The following is a 21318-nucleotide window of genomic DNA, read 5'->3' on the forward strand; positions in this document are numbered from 1 at the left end:
GTTGATGGATGCCGTCCAAACTGTAGTGGAGAAGTTGGAACCGGATCCATCTAAACAAGCAATCATCCTTATGGAGGTGAGATAGTGATTTGATATTCACAATTCATAGTTTTATACTAACTTATTGACCTAGTAACTAGTTTTTTTTTTTTTTTCCTTTTATATATTAGATAAAGGCATTTAGGGATGCCACTGGGAGCTTCGGTCATTCCGTGGCTGTATTGGGACGGGAATTCGTCCCTGGGGGTAAATTCATTCATTATATATTTAATTATTATATTCTATCTTTAATTTAGTTATTTAAGTATTGAAATGACTTGGAGTCTATGTTTGTTGCAGCTGAATGGTGGTTGAAATTTGGAAGTGACTCACCCCACTTGAGTGCGATTGCAAGCAAAGTGCACTCCCAAACATGTTTTGCCACTGTTGTGAGCGAAATTGGAGCACCTTCAGCCTCATTCACTCAAAGAGGCGCAACTGATTGGGTGTGAAGCGTCTAGAGGACCTTGTCTACATAAAGTATAATATGAGACTGAGGGATGATCATATTAGACAAGGGATGGACAAAGAGAGTAATAATATCGAGTTGGCTGACATATTTGAGATGGATGTTGATGATAACCTAGTAGTTGACTAGATCAATGACAATGGAGAGCCATTGTTGGATGAGGAGGGACGTCGTCCTAATATACAAATTACAGAGGAGATGGGGGTTGATGTGGAGGACTTCATGGCCCAAGAGAGGAGTGCACATGCACACCCGCTAGTCCCTTCGTGCCACACCTGAGTGCATCCACCCAGAGTGAGGATTTGATTGTCTGGTCCGAAATTGAGGATGATGTGATTCAAGCCTCCGACGATGACGACAATGGTGATGATGATGACGATGATGATGATGATTATGATGAAGATGATGGAGGGGATGAGGAGGGTGCTGGACCTTGTGATCAGGATTCAACTAATCCTAGGGACAGACCACCACCACCACCATGATCACTAGCACCAACACCAGCACTCTGTGAGAGTTAGGGGGGAGGACGACCACCTAGATTCACAGGCAAGAGTCAGTTCACCCACAAGGCATAAGATTCAAACAACACTGGAGCTGCATCTCGAGGCCAAAATGTTTCCTCTACATATTCGAGGAAGGGGAAGGGGAAGGGGAGACAGCACGGCTATAGCATAGAGGACACACCATCATATGGGTCCTACTGTTCGGCTAATGCCGAGAGCTTGGTGGGATCTATGAGATCAATAAGCATAGATGATTCCAAAGACTCCTCCACCTTTAGAGGATCCGGATGGCATAGGCCTGTAGGGTCCTCATATGATACTGCTGTGGAGAGTATTAGTTCTACTGGATCAACTTGTGGAGCTTATGGTTATGGACAATATGGTGTCCCTCCTAGCTATCAGACTCAGGGTCAGCCACTAGTGGAGCCTTATGGTTATGGAGCTTATGGTGTCCCTCCCACTGTCACCCATCGAAGTCGGCCACTAAAACCTTATTGTCAGTATGAACCTTATGCTGACAACCACGATGCTGCTCCATTAGTTGAGTAGATCTTCCACTCTATACCACAGCCGCCACCGGCCTTCCATATGTTGTTGAGCTAGTTCCTTATCCGGAGATTCTTAACTTCCCACCGTCAGAAAATATTAGGCATGTGGATGAGGCCACGTACAGAGCTACAATCGACAACTATATGGGGCAAACATCATGGTACTTGTATTGTCATTTGCATGGGGTACAAACGGAAGAGGGAGACATGGAATAGAGTAGACTTGTAATTGGTAACATTCTCGCTTCTAGTATATACTTGGATGTTACATTTTCAATTTTTTTCTCTTTTTTGTAAACTAGTAGTTATATAGTGTTTATTATGCTTGAAATAGGTACTATGCAAGAATCCAAATCATTTTGAATCCACATGAGGCCCAAAAATGAAGTTCCAATTTCCATAAAAAAGGTGTCCAGTTTCGACCAAAATTTCAACCGAAACATAGAAATTCCGGCCTTTTGCAAGGTCAAAATTCCTATTTCGGTCGAATTTTGTTCCTTGGATACAACCAATGTTTCCGCACATGAAACGTGGGCTCGTGAAGATGTTGTAGACAAGATATGGATTTGGAATAACATTGATTCTCTTATTACAAATAACATCATGTTTTATAACACATATAAGCAAATATGGGAGGACTTACGCGACTCCTTAGGTCAAGAGAAAAATATTATGCAAGTTTATGATCTGTATGACCAATGTTCAATTACTCTCAGGATGCTCATTTGTTGATGGAATATTATAGTGGTTTTGAAGGATTAATTGAAGAACTGCAACATCAGCCCCTTACTACCAATCTGGAAACTTTAAAGACACGGCGAGCTTAATGTTTCCAAATGCCCTGGCTTGTTTGGATCCAGAACTTTTAATAGGCAAAGTCAAATTTTGACATTTGAAATTGTACCTACTTTTAGTGATGCTTTCTATAGGTTATTACATATGTGTGGACAAAAGAGTGCACAAGAAAGCAAGGAGACTTCAGCAATGGTTGCAAGCCATGGTCGTGGCTCTTATCCCTCACGAGGAAGAGGCAATGGTCGAGGAAGAGGAAGGGGAGGAGATCGAACTCCCCCTACAAAATTTATCCAAAGGAAATTGAGTGTGCTCTTACTGTGGCAAGCAAAATCATACAAAAGAAAATTGTTATGACAAGCATGGCCAGCCAAAGTGGGCAGAAAACTATGTTAATATAACAACATCCACTAGAGAGAATACCAATGATAACTCATCCGTATCTACTCTAGTGGCATCTAAAAGTTCCTCGTCTACTAGTGTTAACCTCAATCAAATTCTAAAGTGCCTACAATAGTTAGAGCAAAGTCAAAATACATCCACCACCAGTCTTGCCCAAACAGGTATATCTACTAAGTTTTATGCTTTAGATTCTTTGATTGTAAACTCTAGGGCATCCGAACATATCACAGGTATTTCATCCATGTTTTCAAAATTTTCAAAATTTCTTATCCCTACTCCTATTGTTATGGCTAACGGTGAAAAGTCTTTCGTTTTCAGTAATGGAAATGTATCCCCTTTACTAAATTTGAACATGGTTGTCAAGGCGATAAAATAAAATAAAATAAAATAAAAAAGCAATTGGGGCTCCGCCTAGGCGATTAGTAGACAAAGCGGCGCCTAGGCAGCAATAAGGTGAACAAAGCATTTGAGTCAAAAATTTTCAATACAACTACTTTTACAACTACTTTCTATAATAAGCTAAACAAATATTCAATAGTCACATTCATCCCAAAAAATAAGCATTTAAGAATCATAATTATGAAAAATTATTCAAAAAAAGAACACAAACATAAGTTCATCTCATCAAACCATGGTTGTCAAAGCGTCCGCCTACGCATTTACTGATTCATTGACTCTTGATTTTAAGTATGGCTTATGCTTCACATTCTGTTGCCTCGGTGAGGGCGTGGGGGGCAATGCCCCCGGAGCAAAAAATAGGTTCTATGTCACTTTAGGCCTTGAAGTTCCTTTGCAAATTGGGCATCAATTAAGCGGTTCAAAACAAAGCGGTTGAAAAACCGCTTTGCCGCCTAAGCGAATGCTTTGACAACCATGAATTTGAACCTTTCATCTGTTTTATTTATTCCACAATCTCTAGTAAATCTTATTTATGTCAGTCGTTCTTGCTAAAGCCTTACAATGTCTTGTGTTGTTTTTTCCATCTTTTTTTTAATATCAGGATCTTCAAACTAGAAGGAGGATTGATGGAGGAATTGAAAAAGATGGACTGCACTTTTTGACAGATTTTGACACTTCTACTGCGAAGACGTATACTGTGTCACCATTAGACTAGCATTATTGTTTGGGACACCTTTCTCCTAGTAGACTTAGGTTGGTTTTTTCTAATTGCAAGGATGTTAAGTCAATAAAGTGTGAAGCATGTAAGTTAAGTAAACATCAGGACAAGTTTTCCAGCTACTACTGAACCTAGAAGTACAATTTTATTTTCTTTAGTATATTCGGATGTTTGCGGACCCTGTCATAATCCTAATAGTCTTGGTTTTCAGTATTTTATCATTTTTGTAGATGACTTCTCCAGATTTATCTAGTTATTTTTAATAAAGGATCGAGTGAAGTTTAAAAAATTATTATAGATTTTTTTTCTAAAGTTTTTACTCAATTTAGTACATCTGTAAAAAAAATCACACGAATAATGCTTTGGAGTATATACAAAATGTGATTTCTGATCTATGTTCTTCTAAAGGTATTATTCATCAGTCTAGTTGCTCACACACGCCACAACAAAATGGTGTAGCTGAGCAGAAACATAGGCACTTGTAAGAAGTAGCAAGGTTCCTTATGTCCTATATGAGTGTACCTAAGCAATATTGGTGTGATGATGGCCTTAGAGCTTACACCTTAATAAATTGAATGACATCATCACCGCTGCAAGAGGAATACCATTTTGACTTGTGTATCTAGACTCACCTCTATTTTCTGGTTGTGCCATCTACACATGTTTTACCCCAACCAAAGGATAAGTTTTCAGCCAAGGCTCAAAAGTGGATTTTTTTTTTTAAGGTTATTCTCGATATCATAAAGGATACAAAGGTTTTGACCCTTTGGCCAAACATCAATTCATCATACCAAATGTTACCTTTTTTGAAGATACACCATATCATGACCCTAATCAGTTGTTTGAAGATGATATGTTTGACCCCCCCTTTACTTGAAATAATATTGTTTCTTTCTGAGATGCCTAAGGAAGAACCAGATTGTGAAACCCTTGAATAACCCATTGTACTTCTTGCCCCAAATGAGGTACCAATTTAGTTTCCACCAGTGCAAGTCTATCATTGGCGGAAGAAACAAAAACAGTTAGATGGTACAGCAGTCGATATCACTTCTTCTACAGATCCTCCTCCATCATCTAATAATCCTGAAGATCTTCCCATTGCTTTGAATAAAGGTAAGCGCTCCAACATTCTAATGTGATGTATCACATTTCTCATTATGATACTACTCTTCACTTGTCAGTTCAGTAGCGTACCCTTACTATATCTCAACCTTCTATAACTGTTCCATCACATACTCTGAGGCTCTCTCATCTTGGTTGGAAAGCTGCTATAGAAACTAAAATTGAGGCTTCACACTCTAGGGATACTTGGACTCTTGTGGATTTGCCTTTAGGTAAGGATCTTCTGAAATGCCGTTGGGTATTTGTGATTAAGTATAAGTCTAATGGACCTGTAGAGTGCCTTAAAGCACGGCTAGTTGCAACAGGGTATAGTCAAAATTATGGTGTGGATTTCTTTGAGACTTTCCTCCCCTGTAGCTCGTTTAAATTCTATCCGTATTTTGTTGTCCTTGGCGGCTAATTTAGATGGCCTCTTCATCAATTAGATGTAAAAAATGCTTTTTCGTATGGAGACTTGGTTGAAGAAGCGTATATGGAGCAACCTCCTAAGTTTGTTGCTTAAGGGGGGGGGGGGATTTTACTAAAGTATGTCTACTTAACAAATCCATCTATAGGTTGAAACAGTCACCAAGAGCATGGTATGAAGAATTTTCCACACTACCTTAAGTGGGATTTTCCCAATGTTATTCAAATCATTGTGTCTTTGTAAGAAAGACGAAGTTTGGAATTGTGGTACTAATTGTTTATATGGATGACATAAATGTTTCTAGAAGTGATAATGCATGCATCAATGAGGTAAAGAATTTTTTTAGTGCACGGTTCCAGATTAAGGACTTGGGGCATTTGCAGTATTTTCTTGGAGTTGAAATTCTTCAAAGCAATCATGGGATCAGCCTCTCTCAACGAAAGTATGTGCTGGACTTGCTGACCGAAACCGGTATTCTTGGGCATAAACTTGTTGATACACCCATAGAACCTCATCTCAAACTCACAAGAATGAAGGAGAAGATTTGACAAATCCTCAGAGGTATGGAAGGTTGGTATGGAAGCTTATATATCTTACTGTGACTCGTGCAGACTTGTCATATGCTATAGTTGTTATTAGCCAGTTCATGCATTCACCTAAGAAGCCTTACTGGGATGATTTGATGCGTATCTTACAGTATTTGAAGAAGGCTCTAGGAAAAGGGTTTGTGTACAAGAAAAATGCTTGTTTAAAGTTGTGCATTTATTTAGATGCTGATTGGACAGGATTGTGAGATGATCAAAGGTCAACTTCTTCTTACTGTACCTTCCTTGGAGGGAATTCGATTACTCAGAAGGGTAAGAAGCAAACTAGAGTGGCTTGGTCTAGTGCTGAGGCTGAGTACCATGCTATGGCTCAAATGGTGTCTGAAAATTTTAGGTTAAATCTTTCATGAAAGAAGTAGGGATTGAAGTTGAAGATCCAGTTGAGATGTCTTGTGATAATCAGGTAGCAATCTACATTGCTAGTAATCCGGTATTTCATGAGAGGACCAAACACGTGGAAGTGGATTTGCATTTTTTGCGGGACACAGTCATGAGAGGAGTTGTAGCTACACCATATGTTGCTTCTGCTGAACATGTTGGAGACATCTTGACTAAATCTTTATCTGGTCCAGCCTTTGAAGATGGATGCCTCAAGCTGGGAGGTGGTGATCAATACTCTCCAGCATGAGGGGGGGTGTTGCAATACCCTAGTAGTTACTTGGAGAGCAAGTTGCGGCTTCTTGGAGTCCCAGCTGTCTCAAAAAGAGAAAGCTCTGTCTTAGAGGAAATGTAGTTACAGATTTGAAAAGTATTATGCTCTTTACAAAATTAGAAAGTTATTAATTTCCTAATAGCTCTAGTTTATATTTTCTTTCCTTTTTTGAGAGCTGTCACTAGAATCTTAGAGAGTCAGTTTTTTATTTTTGGAATGTACTCAGAATTAGTGAGTGATTAGAGCTGTAATCTTCGTCTATAAATAAAGCTCTTTGTGTATAGATGCAGATTATTGAAGCAGTCTCTACACCCCCCCCCCCCCTTTGCTTCTTCACTTCTCTTCTCTTCTCTTTTCTTCTTCTCTATTTTTCTGGTTTCACTTTCAGACTTGTGGCTGCACCTCAAGAGGAGATTCTGGTTTGTTTCATAACTCTTACGTAATAATTAAATGAACTGGTCCAACTTAAAAATAAATAAATAAAATAAATAAAAGCAAATTTATGAAAAATGAAGTCCTCCAAAAGTTTTATTTCATCATCTGGACAAGATTTAGTTTAGGTAAATAACATGAAAACCACACCAAGTTTTGGGTGACGACTCCAATTGTTATCAAATAAGGTATGGTGATTAGACAAAAGCTGACTAAGTGCTTAATGTGGACCAAGGAAAGAGAAATGCAAGCTTTGTTTACTTTCACAAAGTTCCCCCATGAAATGGAATATATTAGATTGACTCTCAACCTAATCTAAAATCATTACTGAATAATAGTATATAACAAATTAATAAATGGGAACTAATTAGGAACTCACCGAAATCATTGCTTCAAAACTAGGCTCCATTGCGAAACAAGCCCAAAGTGCTTCCTTCCTTATCTACATGAAAAGAGGAAAAAGGAAAATAACCAAATCTGATTTCACTGGAACCAAGAAAAAAGGAACTGGACAATCATTACTAGTAGTCTGATCATAACTATCTCAATACAAGAAATTCAGACCCAAGAAAATGCCAAAGTGTGGTTCAAGCAAGATTGTTTTAAGTTTCAAATATAATAATAAAAAAATGATATAATAAACTGAATGAGTTAGTTCTCTTGGAATGTCCAGAACTAAGAAAAAATTCTCCCTAGTCTCTGACGTACATGATCAACCTATGGTGGGTTTGTAGGAACCTATTTGATGCCTACAATTTTGGATATACCATCAGTGTTTGAAACCTGGTATTTCCTGCTTTGGACCAGCATTATTCTACAGGCTGGAAAGATGCTATCACATACCCAACATGGAAAGATGACATGGCGGAAGAAATGCAGCCTTCAAGAAGAATGACACTTAGGAGCTGGTTCCATCCTGAAGGGGAAAGACCAATAGGACACAAATCTGCTTGTAGCATTAAACGGAAAATAAACAGTACTATTGAGAGGTAAAACGGCCAGATTGACGGGGGAGTCCCCTACACATACCGTTGCAGATAGAAAGATAATTGCTCTGAAAAAGTTGATTTATTCATTTGCCCAAACAAGAGCTAGAACCAACACAGCTATGGAAGAGAAGGACTTACAAAAGACTGAAAGGGGAAGTCATATTCAAATTAGGACAACTTCAAGGGGGGAAGTCCTATTCTAATTAGGACTTTCTCTCAATCTTGTGGTAGCACAAGCTAGCGCCAGTTCGAGAGGATAATCGTCTCTCACAACACGTATTTTATAGCAGTCATGGCATCTTAAGTGATTCAAGGCATTCAACCCCTGGGGAGTGACACCAGCAAGGCAATTCATAGGTAAGTGACCAAGTCAACACAAGATGCCTAGCTACCTGAAAAGTGTCTGGATGCCAAGGTGTCGCCTTGACTATCAAGACAGTTTCTCCTGTTGCCAATGAACTTTGTGCATGACTGCATGCCTTACTGCCTTGTGCTCAAATGTCAGTTGGAATCTTCAGCAACTTGATGTAAAAATAACTTCCTCAAGGTGATTTGGAAGAAGCATTCTACATGGACATTCCTCCAGGTTTCACTTGAGACTCCACAGCTAGTAAAACATGTAAACTCTGGAGATTACCAAAGTCTTCACCTTCCATTCCTGCTTGCATACTATTGAGGGTCATCCTACTCCGGAGTCTGATCCAGAGTCACAGTCTATTCCTGGTTGGTGGCTGCTACAACTCAGGAATTATAATCATTGTAGGAATATCAGACATCGGATCTTGTTGTGTTACCCTATAGTAAATTGGCTGTTAGTTGTCAATGGTTTTTGTGGTCAAGGTAAATCTAGATAGTTCTTTGGCACATTTGGTGTCCCATGCTGATGGCCAAGGGCTATGGCCAGATGTATGGTGTTGATTACTTTGGACACTTTTTCTTCTATTGCTTAGCCTATCTCTGTTCATATATTGATTTCACTTGTTGACACTCATCATTGTCAATTATTTCAGTAGAATGTTAAGTATGCTTTCTTGCAGGAGAATCTCCATGAGGGGGATATACAAGGAACAAACTCGAAGGTTAGTTGAACAGGGGAGTACAGGACATTGTGTATGCTCAAAAAGTCTTTTTTGTGGGTTGAAAAAGATCACCTTGAGCATGTTTGTCAGTAACTGAAGTTTTCATAGAGTTTTAGACTAACACATTGTGCTAGCTGTCATTCTGTACTGTTTTGACATTCTAATGCATAACAAATATATCTCAGTGAATATGTGGATGATATAGATACTACAGGATATGACACTTCAAAAATTGAGTTGCGAATGCATTTGCAATAGAAATTTCACACTAAGGATTTGGGAGGGTTGAAATAATTTTAAGTGAACAAGTGGCTCAATCAAGGAAAGGAATACTCCCTTCACAATGCAAATATGTTATTAATCTACATTTGGAGACAAGACTGTTAGGCTTAAGCTCTAGATACTTTCATAAGCCGTAATTAAAAGCTTACTACTGGAAATGGTGATGCTCTTGGTGATCCTGGACATAATGAATGCTTGTCGGGACTTGGGAGAATATATTATTTCATTGTAACTTGACCTCATATTGCCTTTCCTACTAGTACAATGAGCCAACTTTTGCTTGCTCGAGGGACATCTCATCAGGATTTATTTTTTCTGATGAATAAATAAATTCATTACCAAAGAGAATAAAGTACAAGACCACAAAGGGCAAGCTCAAGCAACAGAAGCCACAAGGCTCAACAAACAAGACAACCAAAGAGGCAACAAATTTAGCAACCACCCATGAGCGCAATGGCAAACAGCCTAGACAAACTAAACAGCACCTATTGTTCATATTTTCCTTTTTCTTATTTCGCAGCAACACATAATCTACAAAAAAATCTTTGCCGATTTAGTCTTGCCTTATATTGGTGCGATTGTTCCTTCTAAAAATTTCACAACTAGAGACCGACAAAGGATTTGGGCAGCGTCCTTGGTAGGGTCGGAAGGGGGAGAGGTGAAAGAGGAAGGGCTGATAAGGTGGGAGAGAGAAGAGGGGGGAAGGTTCAGAGAAGAAGTGGGCCCAGAAGGCTGGGCAAGCAATGGGGCCAAGGGATTAGGTTAGTAGGACTATAGGAGGGCTGGACCAAAAGGAAACATAAGCGGAGGGGATAAGTGCCTGGGCTGGGTGATCGGGCCCAGCAAGGGAGAGGATGGACCAGGCCCATTAGGGGGAGACACAAGAAGGGGGAGAGGAGGATTCAGGGTTAAGGGGGGTAAATGGAAAAGTGAGCTCATTTGAAGGGAGAGGAAATAAGAGAGTGGCGGTCCAAGATTGAGGGCCCACAAGGGAGGGGATATAGAGACAAAAAGGGGATGAGGAAAGAGAGAGAGAGAGTCAGGGCTTGACTGTAATTCGCAGCCGATGGCAGAGGACAAGGGGGAGGGGACCAACAGAGGGAAGGCATCAGGGGAGGGGAGGCTTTAGGGGTGTCAGGCTCAGATCTAGCAACGTAGGCAGCAGGAATCATGGACTGAGTCATATCCAAATTCTCAGCCTAATTGCAACATGATTCCTGGCCAATGACGCATAAGCAAAGGCAAGGATAGTAGGGGGACCACCCTATTCTGACGGTGGTTACTCAGGGCACTCACCAGAGTAGAGGAAGATCACTGGTGACGTCACGAGCGCGAGAAAATTGTTGAGGATGTGACTGTGGTTGTGGTGTGGACCAGGGGCATTCTTTGCAGCAGAGAAATCTTCAACTGTGGCTGTGCAGACTTTTAACCAGGAGCGAGAATTGTCACCACCGGAGGGGACAACCACTGAGACCCTATAAAGAGCATCAATGATGGGGCTTACATTGCGGCAATAGCAGAGGAAGATCGTCGGTGACGTCGCGAGAAGACCGTTGCCCATATCAATAGCAGAGACAGTTACCAAGTAAATGGAGATGATGTGACAAAGGGGTTGCAAGCAAACAAAGAAGCTCAAAGGCGAGAGCAATGGATAGCAATGGAGGGGTTCCTGATTTGAATCCAGACTCCGATTAGGAAGTTGGTGAAGGCTCAGAGTAAGGCCGCTAGATAGATTAAGGAACAGAAGTGAAAGATGAAAAGACCAGCGAGCTAAGGAAGAAGGAGATTTGCACAACAACAAGAGAGAAATAAACACCGAAGAGGGAGCCAGACTTGAGGATTAGTGAATCCAAGATATAAGCAAGCATGAGACCTAAGGAAGGGTGGGGACAACAAGGGTGCCTCTGAGGTCAAGGAGGAAAGCAGCAACAGGTATGAGAGCAACAGTGATTCTAGATGAAGGAAGAAGGGGAGAAGCGGGGGTTCTTGAGGTTTGGGCTTCTTCTTCATTTCTGTGAGTAGCTGCGATTAAAGGTGGAAAAGGTAAGAGCACTGACAAGGTTGAAGAGGCGGTGGAAGCGAGGTTGAAGCTCCAGTCCTTTATCTCAAGTGCTGACGGAGTAGTGTTAGTCTCCTATGTTCCATCTTTCACAGCAATCAGATTCCAGCACACATTAAGAGAAGCCCATCTCATCAGGATTTTGTTATATGTATCTTGCAACACCTAAAAATGTGGTCTATTGTACTCATCATGGACATGGAAGGATTGAGAGTCAATTAAATACAGACAAGGCAAAATCTCCACTTGATAGAAGATCAACTAGTATTATATGTTATAACACATTTGTTGTAGGAAAACTTGGTATCATGAAAAAGCAAGAAATGAAGAGCTGTGGCTCAATTCATCATAAAGTCAGAATACTAAGCTATAGTGCATGTAACATGTGAGCTGAAACAGCTGTTGACTGAGATTGAATTTACAGATTATTCTCCTATGCAAATGTAGTGGGATAACCAAGCTGCTGTTCGAACTGCTTCAAATCATTCTTTCATGAAGAAAAAACATGACAAAGTAGATTGTTTCTTTGGTTGAGGGCAATTAGGTATTGTTATGTGTCTTGGTTCTTTTTAAGTGAATATATATTGAATGAAGTTGGAGTTCAAACAATAAGTTGAAATACCCTACGTTACACAAGCCTATAGTCTCTCATTATTCTCCATTACTTATTCTCTTCTTATCTTTTTGCAACTTTAATTCACAAGAATAATCATTCACAACCTTTTCACATAAAAGTTTGAACTGTTAGGAAGGATAATCAACATTCTGTCGTAGGTGTAGGCCAACATCACATTGACACCAAAGGAGAAGAGCTGTTGGGAAAAGAAGAGGGGGAAGGGGGAAGAACCTTTCAGGGCATTTCCAAGGAATAACACATGACCGTTCCGCTGTACTACAAATTTCACCACAGAGCTCAAACTGTTAAGCAGGACAAAATAAATGTATAAACATCAAGTCGAGTAAACGAAATTATGTCAATTACTCAAGTGATATCTGGCATGATAAGTACCAAACTTGATTTGGTACCAATTAAATTTGTGAAATCCAGCCCTAACCCTAACCTGGAAACCCTGTTGTTTGTAGGACCTAAGACCCGAAATGAAAGTAGAAGACAACTATGGGCCATCTCAGTAGAAGACATGGTGTTTGATCCAAAACCCATGGATATTGATGATTGTGTTCTATACTTAGAAACCTTGTCTAAGTTGAAGAAGAAGCTGCACATTGATGAAGGAGAGTCTGGTTGTTGGACCTAAAGCCTATCTGGACATGGTTTGAAGACATCCCTCAATGCTAGGTATGTTGTTTGAGGTGTTGTACGAAGCCCATGCAAAAATAATGAAGTCTGGACCATCAATTCCCTAAAATGGAGTTGCTGTCTTGATTGGTCGATTGGCCAATCGACCAACAGGGTTATAATGGTCAATTTTGGAAATCCTTGCAATTTTGGGACTTTTTATGCTATTTAAAGGGGGGAACTCCGTGTTTTTCACTCACAATCAGTTCTAAGCCTCTGGAGAACATGGGAAGAATCCTAGAACCTCTCCTCCAAAGCCAAGGAAGATCCTCAAGCATCCGTTCGAGTTTCTTTGTCGATTCTTCTTCTAAAAGGTTAGTAACCAATCCGTTTCTTCTTTGATTCATTCTTTCTTCTATACTTCTGATCTTCTGATTATAAGAAGGGTATTACACTACTGTAATGGCCTCTTCTTTGTTTCTCCTGGCCATAGAGTGAATCCCCCATTCACTCTATATTCTTGAACCATATGGTGATGTTCTTATTTCTTTGATTTTACCTGAATTCTTGATTACTCCCTTGTATTGTTTTTTCTACAAAGTTTATGATTGTGGGGAAGGTCTCATACCATTACCATGACCTTCCCTTGTGTCCCCATGATTATTGGGTGAATCCCTTTACTTTCCTAAATGAGAAACCATAATAGTTGAATTTGGGAGGAAACCCTTGGGTAACCTTCATGAGAGAATATCCAAATTGGGAACCCTATTATTTCTGATCCTCCCCAATGCCATTGTTGGTTTTGAATTACTAAACCTATGTTTCCCTTACCCTTTGTGAACCTACCTTGGGTTATTTTGATAACCAATCTAGGGGAACCTTCATGAGATGATATCCAATTGAGAACCCTAATCCTTTATTAATTATTGGATCATCCCCAAAGCTTTCCTTGATGTGGTTTCGTACTCTTTATTTTCCCTAGGGTGAATCTTTATTCTCCCTGGCCTTTTCCATGAGAGCCATGGTTAGTATATATTAAGACCCTAAATCATTATGGCTCAATCAAGAACCTATCTTTTGACCATGACTTGATGTTTTGACCTTCTAAGATAGTCCTAATATGTTCTAGGAAGATCCCCTTCAAATTTTGGACCAATCGGACTTCAAACGAAGAAGTTATAACCAAATTAGGGTTTGCAGCCCCTATACTGTTCCATTGGTCGACTAGGCCAGTAGACCAACCAATCGACCAACACAGACAGTAGCCTCAAATTTGCTCTGTTTGCTTCCGTTTGACTTCTAATCTTCTAAGTCTTATTCCTAATTATTATTATATGCTTGTTTAGGTTTTAATTCCTAGTCTTGGACCTCTTCCTAATTATTCTACGGAATTCTTTAAAGATTACTTAAGGTAAGGATGGTTGATCCCTAATAACCTAATATGCATGTCTTTATATTTGATTACATGATCATTACTACTGCTGTACTTAGTTTCTTATAATTATATTGATGTTGTAGTTCTTCAACTACAATAGTACTTGTTCTTATGATTCAATTGTTATTTCAATTATGAATGATTATTTACTTATGTCTTGTATTATCAGTAGTACTTGTGAATGACTGATTGGGAATGTGATTGCCTAGGTTGTGATTGGGAATTGGGGAATGCCCTTTTGGCATTTTTGTCTTTGGACACCAGTGGAGGTGGTATGGGACATTTTCCTATGGTGCCCCTTGATGCTTTCCTTGATTACTGGTTGACATACCTAAGGCATGTCTAGAAGTGTTAGGCTAGGATGTCCCTATTATATCAAACCCGATCGGAAGGGAATTGAGACCAAGCAACCCGTGGTAGCAATGGGGATTTGTGGGCGCTTCGGATACCGGAAAGTTACATCCATAAAGGACATGAATCACATTGTGGATACTCATGAGAGGCCATTCGTTGGTACAGTTGCAGAAGTGGAACAAGGGCCCTTGAAATCAAGACCGGTAACCAACCCGTGAGAGAAAACGGGAACTTCCTGTTAACTTGATGTAGCTGACCAATAGGGTTGATGAGTCCGTAGTCCGAGTTGGTTGTAACTATAGGATACGCTGACTCTAGGGTGAAGGATACCGGAAAGGATTGCTCGGGGTGAGGAATGGAAGTATCTGGAGCTAAGTTGATATAACTAAGTAAAAGACTTGCATTTGGCTAGGCTTAACCTTGACATGCGCCAATACTTAGACCAATGGTGACATGAGAGAGCGGTGACCTAAACCCCAGCCATAGAATGTCCGAGAGGGATGCCTTGACCCAACTACCACCGATAGACCCAAAATACCGAGATGGTTGAGGGGGAGTGATTGAGACTTACCCAAAGAAGTATGGTGCTATGACTTAAAGCATGTATGCCAATAAAAACCAGCATTCATAGATTTAGAAGCATATCTGCATTGTCCGTTTCATATCATTTTGCATTCTGTATGATTTGCTATCATGTGTTATTATGTTATTATGGATTGAATTGCTTTGCTAAGTTCTTTTGAACTCACTCCTTTTTGCAACATTTTCTGTTAGATTTTACTGCAGGTACTACTACTACTACTATTGATCATGATGGTCAATACTATGAAGACCAAGTTGATGATTCTTATGGTACTCAAGATACTAGCTATGGTGACTACGTTGGTGAAGACTATCAGTACGAGACTAATACTTATCAGGAGTAGTTCGGCTTTTGCACTTGTGTGCCAGCGATGGGACATCGTCTCATCCTCTTTTTGACTTTTATAGTTTCGTTGAGACTTTAGTTGTTTCTTCCCCTTTCTTTTGGGAACCATTTGTAATCTTTTAATCTACTTTCCGATGCTGCTGTGGAGTGAGTTTCCGCCTCATTCTACATTTTGATTTATTCTATTGGTATCATTTTCCGCACTCTGATTGTATTCTTGAACCTTATCTTGATCTTTTGATTAATAAAGTTAACATTTGATTTAATCTTGTTCTGAATTATATTATTGTGAATCTAGGAGGATGATTTCCTCGAAATACTGGATCTTCGGGACTGTGGATCATACACTCGGGTATTCCAGATAGGGTACCGGCTGGGTGGATGTGACAAAATTAGTGCATGGCACCCTACAATAAGGGGGCAGCTGCCTGGGCTCCTAGAAATGTGCCTAGACTCCTTCAAGGCACCTTGGCTGCACTTGGTAGTTATGCTCCAATATACTCTATCTGAGGTCATACTTGGTACAAGACCTAGGCTATGCATGTCCTTCCCCACGGCTACTACTACAATGATTTTGGGCCTGCCCCTATCTAGGCTCCAAATCCTATAGTCCTCCTTATTGAAGCATTCTGGGATTTTCACTGAACATGACCATACAAGCTCAAAGAACTCTCTCACAGTAGCAGCTTGTAGTTGATTGGGGTGACTCTCGAGTCAGCCCTAATAAACTCATTCCTAACTTTATCCTTCCTAGTTACTCAGCACACCCATCTTAACATCGTCAGGTCTGCTACACAGTTTCCCAATATGACACTTCTTAACTACCCAACATTCTGAACCATACATCACGGCTGGTCATACGATAGTCCACAACAAAACCTTTAATCCTTAAAAGGATTACATTGGTCACAGTACAGACATCTCCACTTCATCCATCCCACTTTAATTCTTTGTAAGATGCACCATCTTATATATCACCCTTTTGGAGAGAAAAAAAAATTATGATTGACCACAAATATCTAAAATAGTTAGTATTTATCTTCCCTCAGTTCACAGTTCACACCATGTTGGTGTCCATCATAACATTACTAGAATATCCTGACCTTAATTTCCTATATAACTTCATTATTCTACTTTCTTCGCAAGAATATAACCATAATTCACCTACCACTTTTTGTTACCACCAGATTCTTCCCATCAATGCCGAAATAGTAAGCCAATGCTGTATCGATAAATACCATATCTAAATGAAAACAGTAACAATTGTGCTAAATCAGAGCATATTAGATTTAGTTCCAACAAAAATCATATTATATTTTAACGGCTAATGCAGAAAATTCAGGGAAGTGAACTCCAGCAGTCAACTGCAGCTCATGAAATTCAATGCATCTTGTAGAACCTGGACAGAAACGAACCAACTTTAATTGGACCACTGGACCAGGTCAAACCAGTCCAGCAGGTCTTATAGAAAGGCCAAAAAGAGGCCAAAAAACTTTGCATGCGAACAGCAATGTTAATAAGTGTCACAGCCCGTATTCTGTTTTACTAAAATATCGTGGGGCCCAACACCAGAGCATACAAAGACCTTTTAGAAGGTTTGGGGTCTTATTTACTTTGTTTAGTGTTCATGCATGCAACTGAATTATGAAGCATAATAGCTTTTAAAAGTTAGTATCTGATTTCAGAATTTAGAAAGTTTCTTCTTTGTTATTGTTGAGAATATTAGCTAAATAATTCAGCAAGGTCCAGTTTCCGTTTCTTATTTAGCAAACCTTTGCACTATAAATGTGTAACTGGCTTTTCACAGTCTATGAATGATTTAATGAACTGATTAATTGAAGCCTTGCTTTGAGTTTTATTCTCTTGTTCACGCATGAGTGACAAGAAGGTTAAGGGCATTGTCGTAAGAGCTGAAAACCTCCCGGGAAACCTCGCCATCAGTGCTAAACCATAGGGCTGAAGGAGTCTGGCTGAAAAGGATAAATCCACCTATCCTTGCCTCTGTATCTTTTGTGCGCAGTCTGCAATTATTGCTCTTGAACCGTTCCTAGAGTTCCTCATTCGAACGTGCTGTGACTGCAGAATTATTATTTCTGAAGCTTCTTCTTCCCTTTCCATCTGACTAACCTAGCAGGGTTTCCAGCTTTTCCATCTCATCACGCCATCCCTTTATTCCATTTAACCATCACTCCATTCAACCAAACACCGTTAAGTTTCTATTTCCAGTCCCCCTCCATAACTGATCCTCAATATCATCAAGTTAGTTATGCAACTGTTACATTTAGAACATGCACCATTCAAAGCTGCTGCTGCTGCTGCTGCTGCTGTACTGAGATTTGATTGACTGCTAGAACCAGAAGTCCTCCCCAACCCTTTCTTCCATTCACAAACCCTGCCAGGTTCTCAAAACCTCAATTCATTTTACTTATATTCAATTTGATTCTCCATTACATCTTCAAATTTATTCGCCTAAACTAATTTCTAATCTTGAAACACCACCATGGCAACATTCTGACCATCAGAAATCCTAGTTGCAGCTCAGTTCAGCATCATCAGGCCTTCATCTGATCCCACTTTGAAGCCCTACCGATTGACACTTTGACCTGAACACCTAAGTAACTACTTTGGAATTGAATAAAATTTGCAGCAGTATTTCTTCTACTTGTTGGCTATAGACTGACAATGCCTGGTGGAGTTCTACACCCTGATCTGGCCATCCACATTAATCTTCTAATTCTTTGAATTTCCAGGATAACTGGAGCCAAGCTATCCCTTGTCTTAGCAAACACCTTAATGCAACTCCCAAAAGGAAATATGTAATGATTGGTCAAGCAATGATTGACCAATGATTGGTCAAGTAATGATGATGGTAATACTTTGCAGAGGGAGTCAACTCTATCAATGAGGATACCATAGTCATTAAATATGTATAGCAACAAACTGGATTGTTCATGGGCCAAGTAAAAATATATAAGGATCAGTGGAAAATTAAGTAATCTGCATACAAAGAGTTGGATTTGTTAAAAGAGAAACCATTCTACCTTCCAAAGTTCCTTTTTTGCCTCAGGATCCTCCGCAAAGACAAAATCAGACCCATTGTGCTCAGAAGCTATCTTCTGAACCATTAATGTCTGCTCACGTGAATATGCTTCTGTATATCATAAAAGAATCAGCAAAATTGACAGTGAAGACTGCAGATAATTGCATTGACTAAATATGATCAAACATCCTGTAGAGAACTAGATATGTTCAAAAATAGATTAAACTCTGGCCTCGTTAATAAGTGTATCACATCCATGATAGGGACTTGAGTTCATAAATAGATTACATGTTGGTTTTGTTAAGAAATCTACCATGATAGAGGGAATGTCCCTATCATGGGTAATTAGGTGTTACTTAAGCTAGGCTTCAAGTTTTTTATTTATTTTCTTCTTACCTGGATGACATATTTGTTTCGTATTTTAGATCAGTTTCTTTCTCTTCCCTGCTCTTAAGAGGATTCTAATCCTAGTCTCTTGTACACGGTTGACATGGTTTAAAGAAAGGAATGAGGAAGGGATATTAGTTTCACATTTTGTTGTTGCCTTTGATTTGTCTGTCATAAATACTTAGTTGAAAGAGAGAGAGGAGCATTTAATTACCTTGAAAAGTGGACATTATAGAACCCACATAGATTTCTTCCTAACTAGAAGGTCGGATAGATTGTTGTATAAGGATCGCAAGGTGAAACCAGGAGAAAGCTTGACTGTATAGCATAGAGTAGTGGTTTAGATGTGTGCCTCACTCCGCAAACTCATAAAAGGTGTGAGGTTAACTATCTTAGGATAATGTGGTGGAACTTAAAAGGAGATCACTTGATATCTTTTACTAATGATGTAGTCAAACAAGAAAAGTAGGAAATTGAGGGGGACACAAATATGATGTGGAATGAAATGGCTACATGTATTAGAACTTAGAAGGTGGTTAGAGATGTCATTGATGAATCAAAAGGAAAGCACCATTCCTATCAAAAGACTTGGTTGTGGGATGGTGAGGTTCAAACAGCTATTAAGAATAAGAAAGCTAGCTTTGAGACATGGCAAGGGACTAAGGATGTAGATGACCCACAAAGGTATAAGTTGGCTAGAAATGAAGCTAAGAAAATTGTGCCAAAAGTAAGGGAGAAGAAGTATGAAGATCTATATAATAAGATCGGCATGAAGGAAGGGCAAAAAGCTTTTTACAAGATAGCTAAGATAAGAGGCAGGAAAGAAGAGACATAGACCATGTCAAATGCATTAAAAGTGAAGATGGTAAAGTACTACTACGTGATAAGGACATCAAGAAGAGATGGGAAGTTTATTTCTCAAGCCTACTAAACAAATATAGTTCAGGTATCTATGACTCAAAAGATTAAACCATTCGGAATGGCACCAACTTTTGAACATCTATATGGTAAATTACAATGTCCAAAGTAAGAAAAGCTCTAAGAAAGATGAAAGTAGGCGAGGCAAAAGATCCTGATGAAATCTCATCACAAGTATAGAAGAGCTTAGGAATGGATGACCAAGTTGTTTAATGGAATGGATGACCAAGTTGTTTAATAAGATTATGAGTAAAAGGAAAATCCCAAATGAATGGAGGAGAAGCAATGTCGTCCCAATTTACAAAAATACAGGAGATAATCAAAGTGGTAATAACTATAGAGGCATAAAATTGATGAGTCATACAAAGTAATTATAGGATAGAGTAATTGAAATCCGTTTGAGACAAGAAACCACTATTACCATTATGGAGAACCGATTTGGATTTATGCTGGGAAGATCTTCAATGGAAGTAGTTTACCTTACTAAGAGACTTATGGAAAGGTATAGTGTAAGAAAGAACTTTATATGGACTTTATTAACCTAGAAAAAACTTATGATAGAATCCCTAGAGCATTAATCTGACAAGCATTAGAGAAGGTAAATGTTGCAAGTATGTGAACATAATTAAAGACATGTGTAAGAATGGGGGGGACAAGGTGGTTTTTTGGGGGGAATTTTTTGGTCTTTTGGCCCTCTTCCAGTGTGTTATATTAACACTTGCCCCCCCCCCCCCCAAAAAAAAAAATGTTGAATCTTGGCTCCGCCCCTACCATCAAGGATTAGCTTTAAGCCCATACTTATTTGCACTTATAAGTAAATTATTTAACCGAAGACATTCAAATTAAGGTTCCTTAGTGTATGTTTTTTGCTAATGATATTGTTTTGGTAGATGAGAAACAAGTTGGCATTAGTACTAACTTAGAATCACGGAGAGCAACTTTGGAATCAAAAGGCTTTTATCTAAATAGAACAAAGACGAAATATCTAGTTTTTAACTTTGGTTGTGATCGGACAGATGATGAGGTGGGGAAGCTTGATGAGGAGATTCCACAAAGCAATTATTTAGGTAAGCCTTTGCTCAATAACAAAATAAAGAAAGTAACATACAGGAAGATGTTTCCCAAAGAAATAAAATTGGGTAGACAAAGTGGAGAGGTGAGCCCAACATCTTATGTGATTGATGTATTCCTTTAAAGCTCAAAGGAAAATTCTATAGGACAGCCATATGACCATCTATGATGTATAGTGCAAAGTGTTGGGTTGTTAACAACCATTATATCGATAAACTTATACCCCCTCTACAATAGAAGGAAAAAAAAGAGAAAGAAAGAGAAAGAAGAAGAAGAAGAAGAAGAAGAAGAAGAAGAAGAAGAAGAAGAAGATAAACATAGTATAGGCGAAATGAAGGCGCTAAGATGGAGAAGTGGTAAAGCTAGGAAGGATAAGGTAAGAAATGTTCATATTAGAGATGACCTAGGAGAAGCTCCAATAAATGATGTGCTATGAGAAGGTCAATTGA

At 39.2% G+C, this 21318-nt stretch overlaps 1 protein-coding gene across 1 annotated transcript in view; it reads right to left on the reverse strand.

The window, feature by feature from the left end:
• LOC149024393 (D-lactate dehydrogenase [cytochrome], mitochondrial-like) overlaps positions 1–21318 on the reverse strand; it is a 76723-nt gene that overhangs the window by 10145 nt on the left and 45260 nt on the right. Inside the window, exons 13-14 of the mRNA XM_089144651.1 lie at positions 18495–18604; positions 7470–7532 (exon numbers count right to left, since the gene is read on the reverse strand). Of these exons, the coding sequence (XP_089000777.1) occupies positions 7470–7532; positions 18495–18604 (173 nt within the window). The remainder of the gene's footprint in view (positions 1–7469; positions 7533–18494; positions 18605–21318) is intronic.

The sequence above is a fragment of the Hakea prostrata genome, chromosome 2 (assembly GCF_041222555.1).
Source record: "Hakea prostrata isolate BN-2017 chromosome 2, UWA_Hpros_2, whole genome shotgun sequence".
Taxonomy (NCBI): domain Eukaryota; kingdom Viridiplantae; phylum Streptophyta; class Magnoliopsida; order Proteales; family Proteaceae; genus Hakea; species Hakea prostrata.